The 23,195-nt window shown below is 38.5% G+C and overlaps 1 protein-coding gene and 1 long non-coding RNA gene across 2 annotated transcripts; one reads left to right on the top strand and one right to left on the bottom strand.

Annotated features, from left to right (window-relative positions):
• Positions 1 to 5,529: 5,529 nt before the first annotated feature.
• Positions 5,530 to 21,987, bottom strand: ZFAND1 (zinc finger AN1-type containing 1). The gene is made up of 8 exons (XM_020995728.2): positions 21,620 to 21,987; positions 14,281 to 14,323; positions 12,552 to 12,591; positions 9,845 to 9,972; positions 9,662 to 9,753; positions 7,400 to 7,521; positions 6,162 to 6,317; positions 5,530 to 6,061 (listed from the first exon to the last, which is right to left on the bottom strand). The coding sequence occupies exons 1-8, from the start codon at positions 21,672 to 21,674 to the stop codon at positions 5,891 to 5,893; spliced, it is 807 nt and encodes a 268-aa protein (XP_020851387.1). The 5' UTR covers positions 21,675 to 21,987; the 3' UTR covers positions 5,530 to 5,890.
• Positions 8,000 to 16,713, top strand: LOC110214696 (uncharacterized). Its single transcript, XR_002326341.2, has 3 exons — positions 8,000 to 8,135; positions 14,972 to 15,062; positions 16,233 to 16,713. It is a non-coding gene; the product is annotated as an uncharacterized LOC110214696 (long non-coding RNA).
• Positions 21,988 to 23,195: the final 1,208 nt, after the last annotated feature.

Below are 23,195 nucleotides of genomic sequence, written 5' to 3'. Positions count from 1 at the left end.
CCTCTCTAAGTCTTATCTGCAAACAGGGGATAATAATACCATTAGAACTTACCTCCTAGGTTTGTTGTGAGGATCACAAATTATCTTTAACCACAGGAAAGTGCCACAAGTTTGGAAGATTGTATAGGTAACCTAGGTATATTAGAATTTGTGCACATCTAGGAGACTATGAGGCTGGCTTGTTCTCATAACTGAGTGCTTTCTCTTTTTAGAGACTATCTCAACCATAGGGTATTACTATAATGTAAGAAGAAATACCTGGATAATTGGAGTAAGGGCAGGGGAGGGGGTTACTTGGTTCTCTATCAATCCTAACCACTTTCACATTGTTTGGGGTGTTCTCAACCCTAGGGTAGTAGTATATGTCTAAAGGATTGTTTAAGTTCCTGGGGAAAGTAGAGGCCCAGTTAAGAGAGGATAGTTGTTTTGACCATTCATTTACTCAATATGTTGTTAGGGTGAATGGTCACTTGGGATCATAGGATCATAGATTTAGAGCTCAAAGGAATGTAGAGAAAGTCAATCAGTCAGTCATCTAGCATTTATTCAGTGTGCCAGACACTGTTCTGAGCTCTGGAGATACATGGAAAAGTCAGATAGTCCTGCTGTCAGGGAGCTCAGTCTAACAAAGAGGTGACATGCAAACAATTATGTACAAACAAGATACATGCAGGATAGATCAAAGAAAGATATTAAGAAGATCTGGGAAAGGCTTCTTGCAGAAGATGGGACTTTAACTGGGTCTTGAAGGAAGCCAGGAGGTAGAGTGAGGAGGGAGAAGAAGAGCATGAGAGACATCAAGTCCAACCCATTTTATTGGTGAAGAAACTGATGCCCGGGGTCACATAGATGGTAGGTGTCTATAGCAGGATTTGAATTCAGATCTTCCTGATTCCAAGATGCACCATCCACTACATCACTTAGGAAGCTGGAAGCTGCCAGCCTTTTCTCTTTTGTTGAAGAAGTCTAGACACATGTCAGGGGAAACCCTGGGTAGAGGCAAAACGAGCAAAATTATATCTCAGACCACCAGTGATTTTGAGATTCTGCATTAAGAGGTAATTCTGGAAGGGTAAGCTGATTTCAGACACTGATCTAAAGACCGCTTCTTTCTAAAGTCTTATGCTGCATATTCTGAGACCTCCAGTGGGTCCTACACCTTCTTCTAGTAGGCCCTTCCTGAGCACCTTCAGAGTAAATTTTTCTTTTAAAAAGTATATGCAGCAGGCCTGAATTACAAATTTCTGGAATGAAGCTCCCCCAAATTTATGCACATTTCCTGTACTATAACAGCATCAGAATCATGGAATTTTTGAGCTGTAAGGTTTTAAAGGTCAGTTAGGCCAACCCCATTTTCTAGATGAGAAAACAGAAACCTAAAAGTTAAGTGATTTGGCCCAAATCTGTTTGCTAGTTTGACAGAGACAAAAACCACAAACTGCATTGTGTCCTAGAACATGTGGGAAGGAGGAATAAGCATTTATATAGTGCCTATTATGTGTCAGTCACTATGCTAAGTGCTTTACAAACATTACCTCATGTGATCCTCACAACAATCCTGGGAGGTAGGTGCTATTATTATCCCCATTTTACAATTTAGGAAACTGAGGCAACAGAGGTTAAATAACTTATTCAGCTAGTAAGTATCTAAGGTTGGATTTGAACTCAAGTCTTCCTGCGGCCAGCTCTCTGGGTCCCTCTCTCTGGCTCATAAGGAAGCTGTCCAGTAACTCCTCCTGAAGGTCAACTCTAAGGAGACAATAGCTTAGCTCTCAGATGGGGCATAGATATTGGGGGCTTTGGAGTTTTATACTCATGGAGACAAAGGGAAATGGCGCTTGCTACAAATGTGCCAGACTGGAGTAAGTAAACAGAGCTCAAGGAGATAAAAGACCTCCTTTGGAGTGAGGCGCTGCACTCATGAATACTGAATTACCTCATGAATTTATCAATTCTCTATGAATTTTCCCTCATCCTCTGAGTGAAAAGATCATTTAACTTCTCAACTGTTATCTCCCTCCCCTACTTTGTCCCTCTAGTCTGATCCCCTCACTTAGGAACAAATGCCTAACACTCAATCCTGGCTCTATGCCTTTGTTCACATTGTTCCTCTAATCTTGACTCCTTTCAGGGACCAGCTGAAGTCCTCTATCCTACAAGAAGCCTTCCCAATAACTCCAGGTTCCGTTGGTTTTCTTCTCTCAACTCCTATAGCATTTATAGCATTTAATTGATATGATTTTATATGACAATCTTTATAAATATTTGTATGATAGTCTTTATAAGCTAGCCTCCTTTTTCCAAATAAACTGAGTTCCTTGGGAGGAAGAGCATAATCTGCATAATCATTGCAGTGTGGGGTGGGGTGGGGGATGTGTTTCCAAAATTTTGTTTTCAACCTTTCATTGCCGTAATTGTTACATAGTATAATTCTGTTTGTCATGCCATTTAAAAGGTACAGAGCAGGGATGTATTCACCAGTGGCACATGGATACGCATTTATTTCTCACGCATTGCAAGCTGCGAGCCTAGAATTCTCAGCGCACCCACAATGTCAGTTTATTTCCAAAAACCAGCTTGTGTGGTTTGTTTAGAGTGCGGTAGTACTAAGGGTATTGTCACTCAACCCAATGGAGCAGAAGAGGGCAGGCAGACAGGTGAAGCTGCCATGAGTAAGTCACATGATATAGTAAGACTTGCATCTTCCCACATTAGCTAAACTGTACAGTTCATATGACAGTGATACATTAACCGTGAGAAGCATTTCTTTCTGATCATGGGTAAATATAAGAACTATTCGTGGGCTGCAAGCTGAAAGTGATTGTTGAACAGCATGAAAAGTTTTCAGTGAGTAAAAAGTTGGTGCAAGACTGGTAGAAACTAAAAGACAAGTGATACTGGCTTTTTTTTTAAAGCTTCACATAATGGTTGTACTCTTTTTTTGCAAAAAAAAATTTGGCACAAAATCTGGGATTGTATGGTGAAATATGGTACAATAGTTTGTCCACTAGTATCTGCTGATGCACCCAGTATGTATAGTAGTATTGGACACATAGCAGATCCTCACAAATGTAGGTAAATAAGAAACTGCTTCATAGCTGTCTCCACTTTAAACACTAGTGGCCAGGATCTTTTAACTGTAACTCTTTCTCTCTTGCAAAGAAATTAAGTCTACTTTTTCAAGACATCAAGCAAAAAAAAAATCTATCCTTAGACCAAAGCTACAATGTTTTCACAACTCTCTTTGGAACTCTGTTTGGATAGCCATTTGCAGGCATTACAATCTACACAATTAAAAAGGGACCTAAAATTTGAGTAGGAAGAGTAAGTTTAGATTTCTATCTGCAACCAGAAACAATGAGGCTTGTAGGACAGGAGCAAGAACAAAGAAAGAAAAACAGGTGTAAACAGAAAGGGAATTAGCAACACAAGAGGGTGGAAAAAGGTAAACAAGGCAGCTGGGGCAGACAAATGGGCAGTGGGAACCTACCTTCCAGTGAGAAGGTATAGTTAGTTGATGTTACTCAGTAGGAGACTACAAGGATGTTTTAAGAATCAAGAGGTACTGTGTGTAATGCACTTTGCAAACCTTAAAAAGCACTATATAAATCTTACCTATTATCATTACCATTATTGTTATTACAGTAGTCACTACCTGTTCCGTGATCTCGACTCAGAAACACAGATAACTGGTCCCTGGGTTCACTGGCTGAAACTTTGGAGAGAACTCCCAAGGATCTATTGGCCTCTGGACGTGACTTCCACCCCTAGAACTTCATTTTCTAGGATACTTTGTTGTCTGATGTACTCTGAGCTCTGTTACAAACCAGCTCTGTGATCTTGGGCAAAGTGGTCTGGTTCAATCTCTACTGAAAGCATTAATTCTATCTGCAGCACTTCTGACAACTGGGCATTCAACCTACATTTGAATACCACTAGTGACCGAGAACTCAATAATCAACAGTTAATATACATTTATTAAGGGACTGCTTTATATGCCAAGCATTGTCCTAAGTGCTGGGTATACAAATAAGACGGTCCCTGAACTCCAGCATTTTACAATCTAATGGGGGAAGACAACACACAAAAAGGAGCTAAACAGAGGGGAGAGGAAGGGGACCAGGAGCAGGTACCTAGTGCCAGGATATGATGTTCACAGAGTTGAAACCAAGCAGAGCAGCTGATGGAAAACGATGCTACCTGGAAAGATTGAGCCCTTTATAAAGGGAGGTCTTGAGAGGAGTTCATTGCTCTGCCCGCCAGTCAGAGGGGAGGGGCAACTGAAGGTGCTAAGGAAGAGGTGAGCATCAAAGCTGAGTCAGTAACCAGTGTAAAAACCCTGGGTTGCTATATCTGATTTTCCAAAAAAAAAAAAACCTGCCTTCCAAGATCCTTAAAAGGACTGGAACTGTTTCGTTTTTGTATTTGTTGCCCCAGCACTAAGCACTGTTCTTGGCACAATGTAAGGACTTAAATGTTTGCTGAACTGAACTGATATTGTCGAAAGGATTTCTATTCAATTGTGGATTGGATGAGACAAACTGAGGTCCCTCTGAGATTCTGTGTTTGACTGTCAGCCCCAACATACATCTCATTAAATCCTTCAGGATGACTTAGTTGCAAAGAGTTCGGGAAATACAATGATAAATCTTCCTCCTCCCTAACAAGATGACCCCATCTCCACCTGGGCATTTTACTAAAGCTGCAATACATAGTGCTAATGTTGCCTTTAAAGTGCTAGAGCTGGAAGCAGGATTAAGGAACTACTTGGTTTAACTTCCTCATTCTAAAAATCAGTAAAGTAAGACCTAGAACAAGTAAATAATCTTCTAAGACCACATGGCTTGGTAGTGGGCATCTGAGCTTCCTGATTCACCTTCCCATATACCATGAAGCCTCAGTTTATGCAACATTCTGTGGTAAAAATAAAACCAAAACACTCTTTCCACTATTTCACTGGATCCTTAAAATGTCATGGGGCAGAGGGCAACCCCATTTTATAGATGAGAAAAATGAATGTCTGGATGATAGTGAATAAATTAATTTGCCCAAGGTTGCAGAGAGAGCAAGTACTCGAGGGTTAAAGTGGACACATTTTCATACTAGTGTTCTGACTAAATGCCTAGCTTTTTGAAACAGATTTTTTATTAAATCAATCTTTTTACACTGAATTTAACAAAAACTATTAAGATCTTGCTACAAATCTTCTGAAACCCCACCTCTATCTTAGCAGAGATTTAAATACTGGAAGGTTCTCTTCCTCTATATCTTTCCCTTCTGCCCCTCTCTCCTCTTGGAATATTAAATTGGAATTTCCTTCTCCTCTCTTCCCATCCTTTAACCTTATTCCACAATACCCTTCCTTCACTCAAGACTATTGTCATGCACAGTTTCTGACATTGAACTTTAATATTTAATGATGATTTTGTAGAGGAACATCTTCCCCCCACACACACATTTGGCATTCCTACCACCCCCAGCCTGATCCAACAGGGCTATTTTATAAGGCTCAAATGAAAGCACTCTGCAAACTTTAAAACAGTTATTTTTATTTCTGTGTTTCCTCTTTTATTACATTTCTTGGGATGAAGTTTTAGACAAAGAATTACTATCCATCATGGGAAGAGACCTATGTTCTGTGTGTACATGTATATAGTAATGCTTTACTTGAATTTATTGATATTTGGTTTTCAGCCCAAAATTACTCTTATCATCATTTTTAGCATAATTACAAAAAAGTTTATATAAAAACTCATTAAATAATGTATCACTGTCATAGTGGAACTAAGCTTAAAAGCACCTTTCTTTGAAGAGTACATGGTGTTAATATTTAATAAATTAATTTTAAAATGTATTGTTTTCCTAATAACTGTGGGTTGTCCTTGAATGGCTACTTTAAGTAAGAGTCAGCATTTTCCAAAAACTGTTCTTCGTTATTAAGATATTCTAAGATAATATTTCCACCATTATATAAAGGGCAATCTTCCTTAGTAATCCACGTATCCAAAGATTGATCTGAAGGTAAGGCTTCTCCTGTTGCAATGTTACACAATCTTAATTTCTGTAACACAGACAATAGGACTACAATTAACAATTGCACTTTTGAAGAAAGTAATCTACCAATTTTCACATGACGATTACTACAAATTAGTTAATAGTACCTTGGCTGTTGCTTTGTTGTTCTCATTTTTAAGGCTGGCTAATGAAGCTGCAAAATCCACCACCTTGCCAATACTCCATTTACAACAAAAGAACATGGGTTTGCTTTTCTCCTTGCTCCCCTTAGGTAAGAATACTTGAAAGTAAATTCTTTCTGTCTGCAAAAAAAAAAGTAAAAAAACCCCAAAACATTATGCATTTCCCTTGGCCAAGAGAATGCTACTTTTTAAATACGGGGCAAATAGTGGTTTGGAGCCAAGAAGAGGGGGAAAAAAAGAGACAACTTGGTGAACACCAACATAAATGATAAAGGGAAGGTGATAATTAATGTATCAGGGGTTTTTGTTACTGATTATCAAGCATTCGGCAGAGAAATAATGGAAGTGAAGGTGCTCTTCCCTCTAAACTTTTAATGACTTATTAAAGTTACTCTGAAAAAAGCTGACATCTCTCTTTTCAGAGCAAAAGCAAAAACAAAAAAGAAAACGTAAGCCAACAACTTTCATTTCATTCAATGAATAATAATTTATGTTAGAGCTCATCTTTGATTCTATAAAGCACATCAGAGAATAAGTAAGGTTCACTTCATAGAAATTCATTTTGTAACCAGCTCTGTGGGAATGTACTTGTTACACCCTAAGGAAAAGAAAAGAGAGTCGTAAAATATTAGTGCTGAACAGAACTTCAGAAGTCAAAATACAACCCCTACTTTTTTTAGCGGGGTAACTGAAATCCAGAGAAGTTTCATGAGTTGACTAAATACAGAGAGAATTAAGAGCAAAACTCAGATTCAAACTCATGATTCCCAGGCTATACACCCCTGCTGCCTCCCTCATTTGCAGTAGGTATTACAAATAGAACCCAGGTCTCATGACTTCTAAACATACTGCTAGACAAGTCAACTTAGATTAAAAAAAAAAAACAACACACCTTACATTCAAGAAATGTCTATATGTAAAGTTAATTACTGCTATAACAAAAATCTATTTAACAAAAAGGTTCAAGTCCTGGAAATAGGACCATTTAGTTTAAACAACAGATAAAATAAAATTCCAATTGGGTTAAATATGGACACCTTCCCCCTTCACTGGGTGTGTGCATGCAAGTACACATGCGTGTGCACACACACACACACACACACACACACACACACACACACACACACACTGCTTTGAAGTTTAATAAGATTATAAGATTCACTATAATGGAGTAACACATTTTTAAATCATCTAAGCCCAACCTGTGGCAAAGATTTATCTCCATCAGCATGCATTTTTAATTTCATCAGTGCAACTTTTGCTGCAGTTTCACTGTTCTTTGCACCTCTGCGACCTTTGCTTATTGCTGTTCCTTTCTTAGAATCTGAAAAATAAGAAAATTAGCACCTGATGAAATTATTATAGGCTATATTTTCTAGTTTTATTACAAGTGCCTAATGATAAATTAAAACACTAAGAATCATCCACATATACAGTTGATAATACCTTTTTAAAAACTAAAGATTCTGTACTTACTAGGCAAGGTGGTGAGGGCATAACCTACCACTGGGGAAAATTTCTATTCAAGGCTTCTTCATCTTGCCCAGGAATAACTGGAGAGTTTGCACAAAGCAGAGACTTTACATTTCTGCATATTCTCCTATAGTGGAAAGTCCAGTGGATCCGGAGTCCAAGGAACTTAGTTCAAATTCTGACTTGGCTAATTTACTGCCCATGTGCTTTTGGGAAAATCACCTAATCTCTTTGATTCTCAGTTTCCTTACCCATAAAACCAGGTGGCTGGATGAACTCTAATGTGCCTTTTTTCTTTCTTTTTTTTTTTTGCTAGGCAATGGAGTTAAGTGACTTGCTCAGGGTCACAGCTAGTAAGTGTCAAGTGTCTGAGGCCATCTTTGAACTCAGGTCCTCCTGACTCCAGGGCTGGTGCTCTATCCACTGCACCACCAAGCTGCCCGTAATGTGCCTGTGTAACCCTGGGTAAGTCACTTAACCTCACTGCGTCTCAGTTTCTTCATCTGTAAAATGAATATAATAGCACTTACCTCCCAAGATTATTGTGAGGAAAAAATGAGGTAATATTTGTAAAGTGCTCTGCAACTCTTACAGCACAATGTAAATGCTAGCTATTATCATGATAATTATCCTCCTCCTCCTCCTCAAGGATAGATTATATTGACTCATCCATACGTCTCACCTACTTCCATTTCTGAAAGCATCTGCTTAGTCAGGGTTGTATGGTCTTCAGAATGGCATCCCAAACTACAGATGACAGGATTACATATTTAGGACGGGGAGGAACCTCAGAGGTCATCTAGTCCAACCCTCTCATTTTAGAGATGAAGAAATGAGGCTCCTGAAGGCTAAATGACTTATCCAAGGTCACACAGGACCTAAGAGGCAGAGCTGGGATTTGAAGCCTGGTTTTCTGATTCTAATTCCAATCTCTTTCCACAATACCATCTCTAGCCCCATGTAACATTGAGAGCAGAAAGAGCTTCTGCAGCCATCTAATACACTGAGATCCCTCCAACTCTCAAATTCTGAGCCTGTGAAATTTCAACCAAACTAAGCAGCTCATGGAGGATAAATTAAAAAGGATAATTCCATGCAATTCTGAATTAATCAGAAGTCCCACTTCTAGGAACTGCCTGGTGGTGGTTTAATTAAGCATCCACTAAGGGCCAGGTATTTTACTAGCTGATGGGGACACAAAGAAGAAAGGTTAACAGGGAGCTCCAATTATAGGGGGAGTCATGCATATATATAGGTATATATAAAACAGATACAAGGTAACCTCAGTGGAAAGGCATTAGCAACTGGAGTGACCAAGAAAGGGCTCAGGCAGAAGGTGGCATTTGAGTCAAATTTCTTATATATACCCCCTTCTCTCCTATGACACAGCTGTTACCCTGATGTAAGCCCTTATCACTTCACATTTGGACTACTAGCTGGCAAGCACAGGTGTGCATCACCTAGTCAGTAAACGCCAGTGGCTCCCTAATACTTCCAGGATCAGATATAAACTCCTCTGGCTTGTAAAGCCTTTCATGACCTAGTCCCTACTTTCTAGTCTCCCTATACCCTCCTTACCACTCCCCCCCCCCCAGTCTCCTTGCTGTTCCTCAAACAAGACATTTTATTTCCCAACTCAGTGCATTTTCACTGGCTTCCCTTATGCCTAGAATTCTCTCCCTCCTGGATTCCTCTGTTCATGACTTAGCTTAAATTCCACCTTCAGTGGCAGGCCGTTCCCAGTCCTCCTCCTCCTCTTGAAATCATCTTCCACTTACAATGTATATCCTGTTTACACATAAGTTATTTGCATGCTGTCTTCCACACTAGAATGTTAGCTCCATGACAGTATGGACTGTGTTTTTTGCTTTTCTGCCACTGCTTAACAAAGGTTTTTTGACTAACTGTGAGCAGGTTCATGAAGCAGGCAAGAGCTTTGGAAATAGCAAAAAGTAAAAGAAATCAGTATAACAAAATACTTGAGACCTTACCTATGATATCTTTAACAAGCTGCTGTGTGGCAGCCATCCGAGACTGAGGAACTTCCAGTTTTTCACATTCGTGGTCTGACTGGTGCCGGTGTCTACACAGTACAGAAGAGTAGACACTGGTTGGTTCACAAACTTGCACACAATTTAAAAATACCTACAATCTTTGAATGGTCCAATCATCACCTCAGGCAAAAATTCTTCTCACAGAAGGGACATAACACTGGCACAAGCTCTCTTCCATTGCAATCCTTGTATGAACATGGGTAAGATGAATGGTCATCAGTCTTCAATCTCTCACTTTTTATGTTCACCTAGAAATACAGAGAAGAAAAAATGTCCTTATAATTTCACAATGATAGGCAATTAGACTTTATTTTGAAGAATTAATTTTAGTATTGCATTAATTATAGCAATGACTTTATTATTTTCATAAATGTCATCTTTTTGTCAGAACCATATTTGTATGCTTATTTCACATTTTAGATTTTAGTTCTTGGAAGGTAGATGCCATATCTTTTTAGATCTAATAAGTTAAATTACTATACACCCATAAACTTCGACTGAATTCAAGCTACCAGGAGAATGTTTTTGAAGAGAAACACACATGTTTGTGTAATGAAGGACTAACTAGCTTGGGACACTAACCTTTTTCAAGTTCTCTCAACAAAGACTAAAATAAGAATACAATAACCAGCTATTATATATGTGTATATATATATAATGAAGCTAAAGGAAATATTAATCAAATCTGGCCTCAGACACTTGACACTTAAGTAGCTGTGTGACTCTGGGCAAGTCACTTAATCTTGACTGCTTCAAAAAAAAAAAGGAAATATTAAGCTCAATTTTATATTACCTTCTTCTTTTGTTTCATGATATACTCACTCATTGGGGGATACTCTCAAGAGATTCAAAGACTATGGTCAATTTCTAAAATATGGACACCAAATAAGAGATTAGCTATACTGGTTTTGTTCTCCTCCACCCAGATTAAACCCAGTATCTAATTTTTAAAAATTATATAATTAAAAAAATACACAATTCTATGAAACATAAAAAAATTAAAGACCACTATGCAACTCTATTTCATTGTATAATGAACTTAATACAATATTCCATATATTAAGCTATCCCTTCATAAAAACAAAAGGGGTGATAGGACACAAGAAGCTCCCCTTGCTCTGGCTCAAAAGTAAGCATTGGCCAAGTCTCTAAAATGGATTTAGGAAAACACTGGCTGGAAAAAATGGGTAACCAAAGAGCCTTTTTCCATTTCAATATTCCACCTTGGGCTCTGGATTTCTTAACAACCTCCCATGTTGGTGGTTCTACCAACATATGTTCTTCCTTCATTACTTAATACTTAGATTCACAGTCAGGATATAGTTATAGATATTAAATTGTATGAGAGAAAATAGATCAACATGGACTGATTTATAAGCTGCTTAGGAAACATATATGAATTTTATTCTTTCCACAGTAAATACTTTAAATGTATTTAATGAAAGTGATGTTTTATTTTTATTCTTTAAATGTTTTAAAATCCTAAATGAATAGCATAACTATGAAAAACTTCAAGACTGCACTAAGTGAGCTAATGCTTATATTCCATATAAAGAGCTACCCCTAAACTTTTAAGGGTCAAATTTTGACCTATCTATCCTTCACTTGCATAAATGAAGAAAGTCTGTATGCGACACATATTGCTGTGCCTTCATTGTCTACATAATACTGCACGTTCAAAGAAAAGCACTTACTCATACAGGCTTTCATTGACTGTACTATTCACTTAGCACTTATGAAAATGTTTTTTGTTTTCTTAAGTTGTTTTTTTTTTGGTATGTATATAGTATGTACTAACTCAGTCACCTCGCTCTGGACATCCTGTTCAGCTTTTCCTTCAATGGGCCTTAAAGAATCCTGTCTCAGGTCCTAGAGTCCATAGAAGAAGCATTCATCTGCCTGCACTGTTGCTCTTTCCTCTTATGAAAGAAAACTTAATTGTCTTTTTTTCTGCACTAGACCATAAATTTCTTGGGGTAAGAACTAAACCTTAGACTTTTTGGTATTGAATATCTAACATGTTGTTTTGTACATAGAATCCTTCAATAAATATCTGTTGAGAGATAGATCATACAGTGAAAAACTTAATCAAATATCTGGATGTTTCTAAAATCTGTACTCATGTGGCATATATACACATAGAATATCCAGATCAAAAACTTTATTTCTCATTGTTTATCTGTTTTCATACTGTGCTATATAGAGAATAAATCAGTTGCTAAAAATTTACTTACTTGCACTTTTTCCCTGCTATTGGGGAAGCCACTTGCTTTATTGTGGATCTCATCAAAGATAAACATAGGGTCCAAATCTTTAAGCAGACATGCAGCATGGCATAGTGTAACAAGTCCTGAGGAAGGTCTGATGACCTGGGTTCTGATTAACTCTGCCACTATGTGTCCTTGGCTAAGTTAAGTCACCTCTCTAAGCCTCAGTTTCCTAATCTGAAAATGATGGGTTTCACTAGATGATATTTAAGGTTTTTTCCAACTCTGAAATCCTATAATTTCAAAGTTGGACTCTTTAATTTATATATGCACAAAAAGCATGATCACAAAACACTATACATGCCAACATATAAAAGATTAACTTTTCATAAAATGAACCTCAATGGAAAAAAAATAAAGGGGAGAGAAAACCGGTTTTCACATATTTCTTTATCTGATTAAATTTTATCTGGTATTACAGAAACAAAGAAACTACAATTCCTAATTCCTATTATTCAGCTTCTTTATAAAAGAGAAAGTGATAATCATACCTCAAATAGAAATACAGAAGAATGTTTTTAAATGAATTATGGGAAAATAGTTAACATGCTTATTCATACCTCAGAACAGCCATGAGACTCCCTGCTTCTGTGCTGAAGACTGAAACCAAAAACAAAACAAAATCAGAAAATAAAACAAAATTTTAACCATGTAATACAATATAATTTTTAGATATTTTGCATTTATTTTGCTCTTTTATCATGTACAACTCAAAACAGAAACAGGTCCCTACAGCTGCATGATGACTTAGAAAACCACACGTTAATATTATTTATGTTGCATTGTATTTTTATTTATTTTGTTAAACATTTCTCAATTCTATTTTAATTTGGTTTGGGCCCCAAGTTTGATACCTCTGCATAGTATTCTCGGGGCTATGATGATTATATAATTAATGTCGTATAATTTATAATAACTTTCTACATGAAATATATTCTCTATTACAAAATTAAATGTCAATTCACTAGGTCCAATTCTCCTGTACTAGTTATATATGTATATTTAAATTAAGAACAATGCTATCTTAATAACAGGCTTAGGGACTGGCTATGATTTCACTAGTAAGTGGAATACTCTCTGACCAATGCAGGCCAGTACTTTCTCTGCAACTTCTTGTTTTTTAGAATTGTTGAGAGCACTAAGCGGTTAAGTGGCTTGCCCAGGGTCAGAAAGCCAGTATATCAGAGGCAGGATTTGAACCTAGGTCCTCCTGGCTTCAAAGTCAGCATCGAGCCTTTCTTCTTAATATTAACAGCAAAAATTGACCATTGAATATCACTTTTCATTTGTATGCTTTATGATATTCTACTTTGGGGGTCTGAACTTTATAAATATCCTCCTGTATTGATTCCACTAGTACAGGCCTGCACATCCTGCGGCCCACCAAAGGATTTTGGGTAGTCTGCAAGAAATGTAGAGGATCCTCTACTCTCAAAATTCTTTGGCAGGCCATAGGTTGTGCAGGCCTGCACTAGCACATATTCTGCCTTTACTTTTTAATACTTTGATCCAAAAATCTAGAATATAGTCACAGACAGAAAATTGCATGGGGGTAAATGAACATTCACACCACTCAACAGTTAATAATGGTTCACAAATATTAGAAAGCTTCTAACGCCATTTCTCAAATAGCACTAATAGAAAAATATCAAACTCATTAGTTACTAAAGCATTCACCACACTATGCTACTTCTATATTGATGCCAATCTCAGATTAAGGAATTTCATTAGGAAACAGTTTGTCCACCAAACTGTTTTTTGTCCCATAATAATCCTTTCTGAATTTCCTGAAAACTAAATTCTTTCAAGGTTTTACTCAATCTATTAAATACTATATAATGTAATAACTTAGCTGGAAAATATTTTCCAAAATATTCAGTCAATTCTCTAGTTTTGCTTTGTACTCTAAAATATGTTCTTGATACCACTTGAGAGATTAGCCCAGGTTTTGCTCTGATCTTAAAAAGCAATCATCACAAACTGCCCATCTTTGGCCATTAGTCTTGTCCAAGGTAAGGACTATTCATTGACTCTCTGTGTGACTGAAATTCACACATCTAACCAGTGTTTAAAGAACCTCATATGTGGAGGACAAAGGACTGTAATGTGGTACATGTCCATGAGTAAGTTTAATCCCAGAGAATATTATAATAAATCTTAAATAACAGCCATAGAGTATAACTAGCATATAAAACAAGAATGGTCTCCATTTTCTCAGCAATAAATAGCCTGGTAAAGACCTTGACGCTAATCCTCCATTTTATATAAGATACTGTTAATATGCCTTACCAGAATATTCCTGAACAGCCATCACACACAAATGGAAGAAAATCTAAATTAAAAGAAAAAAATATTTACTTCTCAGAATGTGATTTTATTTTGTTTTCTTAAGAAAACTTTAAAAAAAGTACTATTTCTTTGCAGGTACACCATGCTACATATGACACAATAATACGAAATTTGTGAGAGGAGGATAATGGAATTGGAACTATTAGGAATTAAGTATCTTTTGTGCTAAGAAGGAGGAATGAGAAGTCAGAAGTTCTAAGTTTTATTTCCTGATCTGCTTTTCCTGATAATTCAACAAAATACTACAAGCCTCAGTTATAACATGGAAATAATAATTATGGGTCTCTTACCTACTTTATAGACATGCTGTTATGATAAACCTAAGATGTACAGGGGGGGAAAACCCCGAGAAGGTTAAAGCAAGGGCAGGTAAGAGAATGAATACAAAAGTATGGCACAGAAAGAACAGTAAGAAAGAAATAGTAAGAATGGAACTAGGAATGCTGAAAGGAGGTTGAGAACTGCTAAGGATAATGAAAAAGCTTTTTTGTTTTGTTTTGAGCTTACATTAGGGCAAAGAGAACTAGTGAAGCGCTAGGACTGCTGTTTTGTAGCCTGAGATGATTAGCACCCTAGAGACAAGGATGAACTACCTTACTTATTTTGTTTCTTTTTTTTTTTCTCTGCCAAGGGGAATGGCCTTTGGACTGAAACAAACAGTAATCTTTGCAAGACTAGAGAATAAGAGAAAAAGTGATGAAAATGGAGTCTGCCAACTACAGGTATGGATTCTTAACTTCTATTCTTGACAAAATTACAGAAAAGTCTCATCAAACACATTTTATTAAGTAGCACAAAACTAACAAACAAGAGGCCAAGAGCTTGGAGCCCACCCAGAAGCCTCATGCTTCAAAGTCTCTCCCTCATCTCCCTCTTCCAGCTTCCTAGAAGTCTCTGCTAAAGTGCTATCTTCTGCAAGAAGCCTTTCCCAGTCTTTCATACCCTTAGGGTCTTTCCTCTGAAATGATCTCCAAATTATCCTATGTGAAGTGTTTGGACATAAAGTTGTTTTCATGTAGTCTCCCCCATGAGACTGTGAGCTTTTTGAGTGCCCGGACTTTTTTTCCCCCTTTCTCTGTATGCCTATCACCTAGTACAGTGTCTAAACATAGTATGTGCTTAATAAATGCCTATTGACTTGTTTCATTAATACTTTCATGAAGGAAGTACACACCAAATAACATTTTGTCAGTGAACTGATTTCTAAGGTTGGTAGTAATTTCTGAATGAAGTATCAGGGAGAAACAGCATCAACTTGCTAGAGCAAAGATCAAAATTAATGACAAATTATAAAAATGAAAATGAAAAGCTATGGCATGCAATTTAAAAAAAGAGAAAAATTTGAAGGCCTTTAGATGACTACAGCAATGAAAGTGATAGTATCATAGAGACAGATGGAGTAAATCTCAAATGAAATGCTGCTAAGTGATGGCAGTAGGGAAAGAGTCTGGAAATGGCAATGAGGAATAGGGAGTATACCTATTTCTGGCTCACTGTGGGGGAAAGGAAAAAATATATGGTAAGGATAGGTCAGCAATGCAGTGTCCTCTAGAGGGAGCCAGTTTTCTATGAGTGCAAGCAGATGGAAAGTACGTGAAAAGAAGAGGTCAGGATGAAGGAAATACTGTAATTAACAGATGTTCCAAAGGGCACAATGTAAGGAGAGTGAAGAACATTAAAGGTAGATCTGGAGATGAAAGACTGGAGAGGTAGGGAAGAGTAGGGCTTAACTTGGCCAATGGTGACTCTGAAAAACAGGGGCTAATGGAAGAGGAAGAAGTAAAAATTTACTAGTCATAGGACAAGGGCAGTGCCAGTTGACCAGGGCTCCCATATCCATGAAATATCTATGATATTTGAAGCTGACATCCATCTGTTCTCTCCTTAAAAAGAGTGAAGAAGGAACTGCAGTGACCCTGGGACCTGGGATAAGGACAAGAGATGCCCCTGACTTGCCTTGTGAAGGCAAGATCAGCCTGCAAACCAGGCAGTAGGTCATAGGGCAAATAAGCCTCCAAATACAGTTCATCAGGCCCAGAGCAGAAACCTCACCTTCTCAGCAAGTACAATGACAGAGAGTCCAGAGAGAAGCAGGTAAAGGACAAGAACCTCAGAGTCAACAAAGCCTATACCTGCCTGAGCTAGAAGTGGTAAGAGGAGGCTGTGACACTACTGCGATGGCTGAAGTTAGTTGGTACAGCTGCTGGGTGATGTTGTAGGTTCTGAGCAAGAAGGCCTTCAGATTCTGTCCCTCAGTAGCGCAGAGGCTGGCAAGTGAAACAATGGAAACTTTGATCGCACATCAGCTCCTAGTAAGGGGGATGGCAGCTACCAGAAGTAACCATGCTTCTCTGCCTATTGTCCGATAATGATATGGAGCTGAATGGGTAGTTTATAGAGTTGATTCTTGAACATATATCTTGGATAGATATTACACATGTTTCCTTGATGTTGAGAACTACTTTATGAACTGAGACATGAGATGACTTTTTGTAACTCCATACAAGGTAAGTGTCTATTCTAAGATTATGCAATAGACAATTAATGACATACTTCTCTGTCTACAACATGTAATTCCTTTAAATACCTTTCCTGTGCCTCATATTTGAGAGTATGGGCAAATAACTCCAGATGTAGTCACAAAAGGAATGTACTGCTGTACTTCATTTGAGAAGTAAAATAAGCTAAAACTTATTTGAAAGGATCTCATCCAGGTAAGCAGGGCCAATATAATAAAAATGACAATTTTACCAAAATTAATCTATAAATTCAATGCCATCCCAATTACCAAAAAAATTATTTTAAGGAGCTAGATAAAATAACACAATTTATTTGGAAAAGCAAAAGGTCAAGAATATCAAAGGAACTAATGGAAAAAATGTAAAGGAGGGAGGTTAAGCAGTATTGGATCTTAAACTACATTATAAGGCAGTAATTATCAAAACTATATGGTACTCACATCACATCTATCAGATTGGTCAACATGACAAAACAGGAAAATAAGAAATGTTGGAGAGGATGTGGGAAAATTGGAACGCTAATACATTGTTGGTGGAGTTGTGAAATGATCCAACCGTTTTGGAGAACAATTTGGAACTATGCCCAAAGGGCTACAAAAATGTGCATACACTTTGATCCAGCAATAGCACTTCTAGGGCTATATCCCAAAGAGATCAAACAAATGGGAAAAGGACCCACATGTACAAAAATATTCATAGCAGCTCTTTTCGTGGTGGCAAAGAAATTGAGAGGATGCCCATCAACTGGTGAATGGCTGAGCAAGTTGTGGTATATGAATGTAATGGAATACTATTGTGCTATAAGAAATGATGAACAGGCTGACTTCAGAAAAACCCGGAAAGACTTATATGGTCTGATGCTGAGTGAAGTGAGCAGATCCAAGAGGACTTTGTACACAATAACAGCCACGTTATGCAATGACTAAGATTGTTAAACTGAACCCTTCTCAGCATTACGAGGATCTAAGACATCTCCAGAGGCCTCGGGATGGAAAATACTGTCTACATCCAAAGAAAGAACTATGGAAGTTGAATCGCTGTCACTTATTTTTACCTTCTGTTGAGTTTTGTTTCATCTTTCTGATGGTTCCTCCTATTGGTTTTAATTTGTACTTACAACTTCACTGATGTGAAAATATGTTTAATGGGTCTGTAAATGTAAAGCCTATATCAAATTGTGTGCTGTCTTGGGGAGGGTGGGGGGGAGGAAAAGGGAGAAAATTTTTCAACTCAAAAGCATGTGGAAAAAACAAAAAAAAATTTTAAAAATAAAAAAAACTATTTGGTACTACAAAACAGAAAAGTTAAACTAGTGGAACGCAGCAGACATATGATCTGCAGCAGCAAACAGATATAGTTACCCAGTGTTCGACAAGAGTAAAGACTTAAAGCTTTACTTATACAAAGACTTGGTATAAGAATTCATTATTTGGTAAAAATTGTTGGAAAAGCTGAAAACTGGTATGACACAAATTGGGCACTTACACCATTTACCAAGATAAGGTCAAAATGGACACATGACCTAGATATAAAAAGATATTACAAGAAAATCTGAAGAACATGGAACATATTCCTAACAGATTTGTGGATAGGTGAACAACTTATGAACAAACAAGTGATAGTGTTGTGAGGTGTAAAATGGCGGTTTTCCAATGAAGAACCAAATAATTTACAGTCATATGAAAAAATGCTCTAAATCATTATTGATTAGAGAAATGCAAATTAAAACAACCTTGAGATATCATATTATACCTATCAGACTAGCTAAAATGACAAAAGAGGAAAGGGAGAAATGTTGGAAGGGATGTGGAAAAACTGGGATCTTAATTCATTGTTGGTGGATCTGTGAGCTGATCTAACCATTTTGGAGAGAAATTTGGAATTATGCCCAAAGAGTCATTAAACTGCCTACACCCTATGACCCAGCCATACCACTGTCACGTCTGTTTCCCAAGAATATTAAGGGAAATGGAAAAGAACCTACACGTTCGAAAATATTTATAGCCCCTCTCTTCATGGTGGCAGACAACTGGAAACTTCAGGGATGCCTGTCAATTGGGGAATGGCTAAACAAACTGTGATATATGTTCATGCCTTAAGAAATGATGACCTCAATAATTTTAGAAAAGCACGGAAGGACCTCTACAAAACAATGAATAGCAAAATGAGCAGAACCAAGATAACACTGTATACAGTAACAGCAGTATTGCTTTAAGAACAACTTTGAGCAACCGAGTTATTATAAATATCTAAATTAACCTCAAAGATCCTATGAACAAAGATGATGCTTGAATCCAGAAATGTGGTGTAGGAAATGATGAACTAGTTGAAAACACAGAAAGACTTGAAGGAAGACTTATGAAGGAAGATGCTATCCACCTTCAGAGAAACATATGATAGGGGGAAATAAGCATAGTATAGTCTTACATATATGTGTATGAGTGTATATGTGCCTATATGTCTATGCTTCTAGATATCTATGTATATATATCCACATTTAATTGTAGCCTTCTTTAGGGTGGGGGGAGGAGGAAGGGGAAAAAAACTAAAGTAATAAATGCACAGCAGAGAACAAAAGAAAACCAACAAGGAAGCAAAGCTGGGCAGCTTTGAAAACAATATGTAGTATTTATTACGTAGGTCTTCTTGAAATGGAAATTTATTGCTTTATATTTAATCCTCTCTAATGGTCTGCTGGGTACATGGCAATGTTTTTTTTTCTTTTCTCATTTTGTATGTAAGTGCAAAATAAAAAAATTTACCAAAAAAAAAAAGGCCTCATCCTACAGTAGCTAACTGATTAGAAAGTAGAGTACTAACTGATTACCATACAGTCAAGAAATCAATATTCACATATCCCCAGCCAAATCAGTCTATTTCAGAGAACTGCCCCATAACAAGCACAATAAAATCAAAACTCACTTAGCTGAAATAGTTCTTTTATGTAAAATGGGAATGGGAGCAGAAGTAGATTGGATTTGAATGCTATTGTCGTCTATAGTTGGTGGCTAATAGTTATTGTTATATCAAATAGGGTGAAATGGTATAAAGGTCCTATGCTACAGTGGAAAGAGCAGTAAATTCCCAAGATCTGGACTTATGGTCCCAACTCTCCCACTTACTAGCTGTGGTACCTTAGGTACTTAACTTCTCCAGGCTTCAGATTCCTCACCTGGAAAATGAGGGGGTTGGGCCAGGTGATCTCTAAGGTCCCTTCCATTTTTAAGATCCTGTGATTCTTTGAAGAATCTCCTAGGAAAGACAGGAAAAGGGATACTCAAAAACAGTGTTAATTTTAGATTAACCTATAGATTTGATTTTACATTAACCTATAGAATAAGAGATACAGAAATGCCTATAAGTGGGGGAAAAAAATGTGGCTCCTAGCACTTGATAAGTGTGATTTCCCTGAAGAAGATCAGAGTAGGATTGTGGCTGGCAAAAATGCATGTAGCTCTTTGTAACTTTGATGCTTCCATCATTTGGGATCAATACAAGATCTGATTCCTGGGACAAAGTTTTTCATTAACAGACATCTTCATTATAATGCAATATGAAGAATTCAGCATGAGTCAGTTGTGAATCTTCCCCTAACAAGGAAATCTATCCCTCAGCAGGCAGTGTTGTGATGACAAAATTTTAATATGTAGTATATTTAGGTCACCATCTCTTCTAGACCAAAAGCTGCCTGAGCCACAGTAATTCTGAAGGGATAAAGCTATGTAACCTTGTCTGCCTCAATTTCCTCATCTGTAAAATTGGGGATTAACAGCACCTACCTCCCAGGATTGCTGCGAGGATAAACAGAAATTATATTTGTAAAGTGCTTTTTAACTTTAAAGCAGTAACTACGGAAACACTAGATATTATTAAAATAGATAAACAAACTATAAAAACGTGAGCATTTGTTATTCAAATTGCTCATCACATGCTACTGACTCACCGTCTCATAAGGCTAGCCCTACTACAAATGTTCAGCAGGTCCCATGCACAGACATAAAGAATGTGACTTAAAAGACCCCAGAGATCATCTAGCCCAGGGTTCTTTCAATATAATTGGCTTCCTTTGTAATCTTATATATTTTGTTCTATGCACTTAAATCATGATTCTGAGAAGTCCATAGGCTTCACCAGGCTGTCAAAGGGGTTCATGACACAAAAACGGTTAAGTACCCTCACCAGTCTCACCTTTAATTTTACAGATGTGGAAACTGAAGCCCAGAGAGGAGGAGGAAGTGTCCACGTTCAAACAGCTAATTAGTGTCACAACTAGAGCTGTAACCCAAAAACAGTGAATTGCAGGCCACTGTTCTTTTCGCTACACCACAGTGCCCTCGCCTGCCTGACTGAAGGAAAGATGGGAACAATTAATGTAACCCAGCAGTCAGCTTACACAGAGAAACGCCTACTGGTATGGACAAGGGCAGTTTGGTCTGACACGGCTGCAAGAAACTTGCAGGCTTCTAAGAAGCACTGCGTCCCCAGACATCCGGAGGCTCAGGAGCCCACGCGGCGTATCCCCGGCCCTCCGGCGAGCCCCCGCCCACAAGACTGCCTAGCCCCACCCTCCTGTGAGGCCCCGCCCACAAGACAGCTTAGCCCCTCCCCTCGGGCCAGGCCCCACCCTCTCTATAGGCTTTGCCCCATCCATTCAGCTCGGCTTTCCCAGATCTCTGACCCCCCTCCTTTCCCTTCCTTTCCAACTACTCTAGGTCCCCGGGAGGCGGCGTCCGCTGCTTCCTAAAACCCTCCCGGATTACCTTTCTGCCGGCAGTGCTCCACCTGGCAGTGCTTTCCGATGTCCAATTCGGCCATCGTTACCCTCAGGGCTGCCGGCTAAGCCTAACAGACTGAGAGGAAGGGAAGCGAGTGGACCGGAAGTTCTGAGGCGCGCGGTGCTTTCCGGGATTGTAACATTTTCCGGCAGCTACAGACGCAGCTGGAAGAACTTGAGAGATTGTTGTGGGAGGCGGGGAGGGAATGGGTGAAGGAAGGGCGGGTTTCCGGGGTTGGAAGTAGATGGAGGCGGCTAGGCGATGCGCATGTGCTGGAGGTCCTGGCGCGGCCGTAGGGCGCCCCCCTCGGGCGGACATTGGCGTAGTGGGAAGCCTTGCTTTGCACCGGCATTTAGTCTGACCTCATACCGTGACGTGACTTATCACGTGTCATACATCCCTCCGGAAACCTTCGGGCCTTGCCCTACTTTAGCGCAATCAAACGGGGTTGGGGACGTCACATGCGGTACCGAGGAAGAAAGCTCTGGCTTTAGGGTCAGAGCGACCCAGGACCTTGGTTCTAATGCCACCTCATCCTTAAAAGGACCGAGATGGGCTAGATAGCTTTCCGAGGTCCTGTCCATTTGCAAATCCTCATCAGACGTTTAAGCCACTTCTTCTATTCCAGCTGTGTATTCATAGATTCTGTCTGTACCACTAAGATTTATGGTCTCCATATATGTTTAACCATAGCATGAGAAAGGAATTTTCTTAATTTAGTAGGTTGTAAATGCAATAAGATAGAAGTATTAAAGTGTGAATTGAAATTATAGTCCCAGGATATGTTTCCCCTACATGACATATGTCCACAGGATACCAAGATAAGAAAAGTCCTATTATTCAGGGTAGTGTCTGGGTCTGAGGCCCCTTAATGGTCATAAACAGGAGAATGCTGGTCAGCTTCATCTGGTCCTGTAGTTGTGTTGTGGTGGCTGGAATGAATTCACAGACTCAAGCATTCCTTAAGTCAAGTTGGCAAAAAGTTTATTGTTATGCTTTTCAGCAGGCAAAGATTCTTAAGGAACCTTGGATCTTAGAGGGGTACAGTTAAAGTTTATACAGGGTAAAATACAATAAAATGGGTACCAAATATGCTAACTAGGTGATTCAGGGTGGGATTAGGGAGTGGTTAAGGAGTGGTTCTTAAAAGAACATGCACTTCTTGTACCTACCTCGCAGGCATTTTAGCCAGAGTTCACTAGGAAAAGCCCACAAGGGGGGCCACATGGAGGTGTGGTTTTAGACCTGCTAAATCACTAAGTTAACTAGAGTTCAGGGGTAACTGAGGGTTGTTCAGTCTGCCACCAGTCAATGTCTTGTTTGACAAGATAGATGTAGGGAGTATACATATGGCTTAAGTCTAGAATACAGATAATGAGGAGTTCAGGATGTAGATAATGAGGTAGACGGTAATAGTCCAGTGGGTAAGAATAGCTTTATGACCCAGTGCAAAGCCAGTTCAAACTAATAAGTTCAAACTAATAATTCCTTCAGGTGCTGTTTGTAACTGCACCAGGGAAAGAGATGAGGGTCTTGCTGGGGCCCACTCATGAGTAATTGT

The sequence above is a fragment of the Phascolarctos cinereus genome, unplaced genomic scaffold (genome assembly GCF_003287225.1).
Source record: "Phascolarctos cinereus isolate Bilbo 61053 unplaced genomic scaffold, phaCin_HiC Scaffold_4;HRSCAF=312, whole genome shotgun sequence".
Classification (NCBI taxonomy): Eukaryota; Metazoa; Chordata; class Mammalia; order Diprotodontia; family Phascolarctidae; genus Phascolarctos; species Phascolarctos cinereus.
Note: the sequence above shows the minus strand (reverse complement) of the source record. Positions and strands in the feature narration are given on the sequence as shown.

Coding starts and splice junctions, on each gene's coding strand:
- ZFAND1 (XM_020995728.2), bottom strand. CDS start 21,674: ATGGCCGAATTGGACATCGGAAAGCACTGCCAGGTGGAGCACTGCCGG. Junction 14,324..21,619: donor GGAGCACTGCCGGCAGAAAG/GTAATCCGGGAG, acceptor CTTTTAATTTAG/ATTTTCTTCCATTTGTGTGT. Junction 6,062..6,161: donor ACAACAAAGCAACAGCCAAG/GTACTATTAACT, acceptor TCTGTGTTACAG/AAATTAAGATTGTGTAACAT.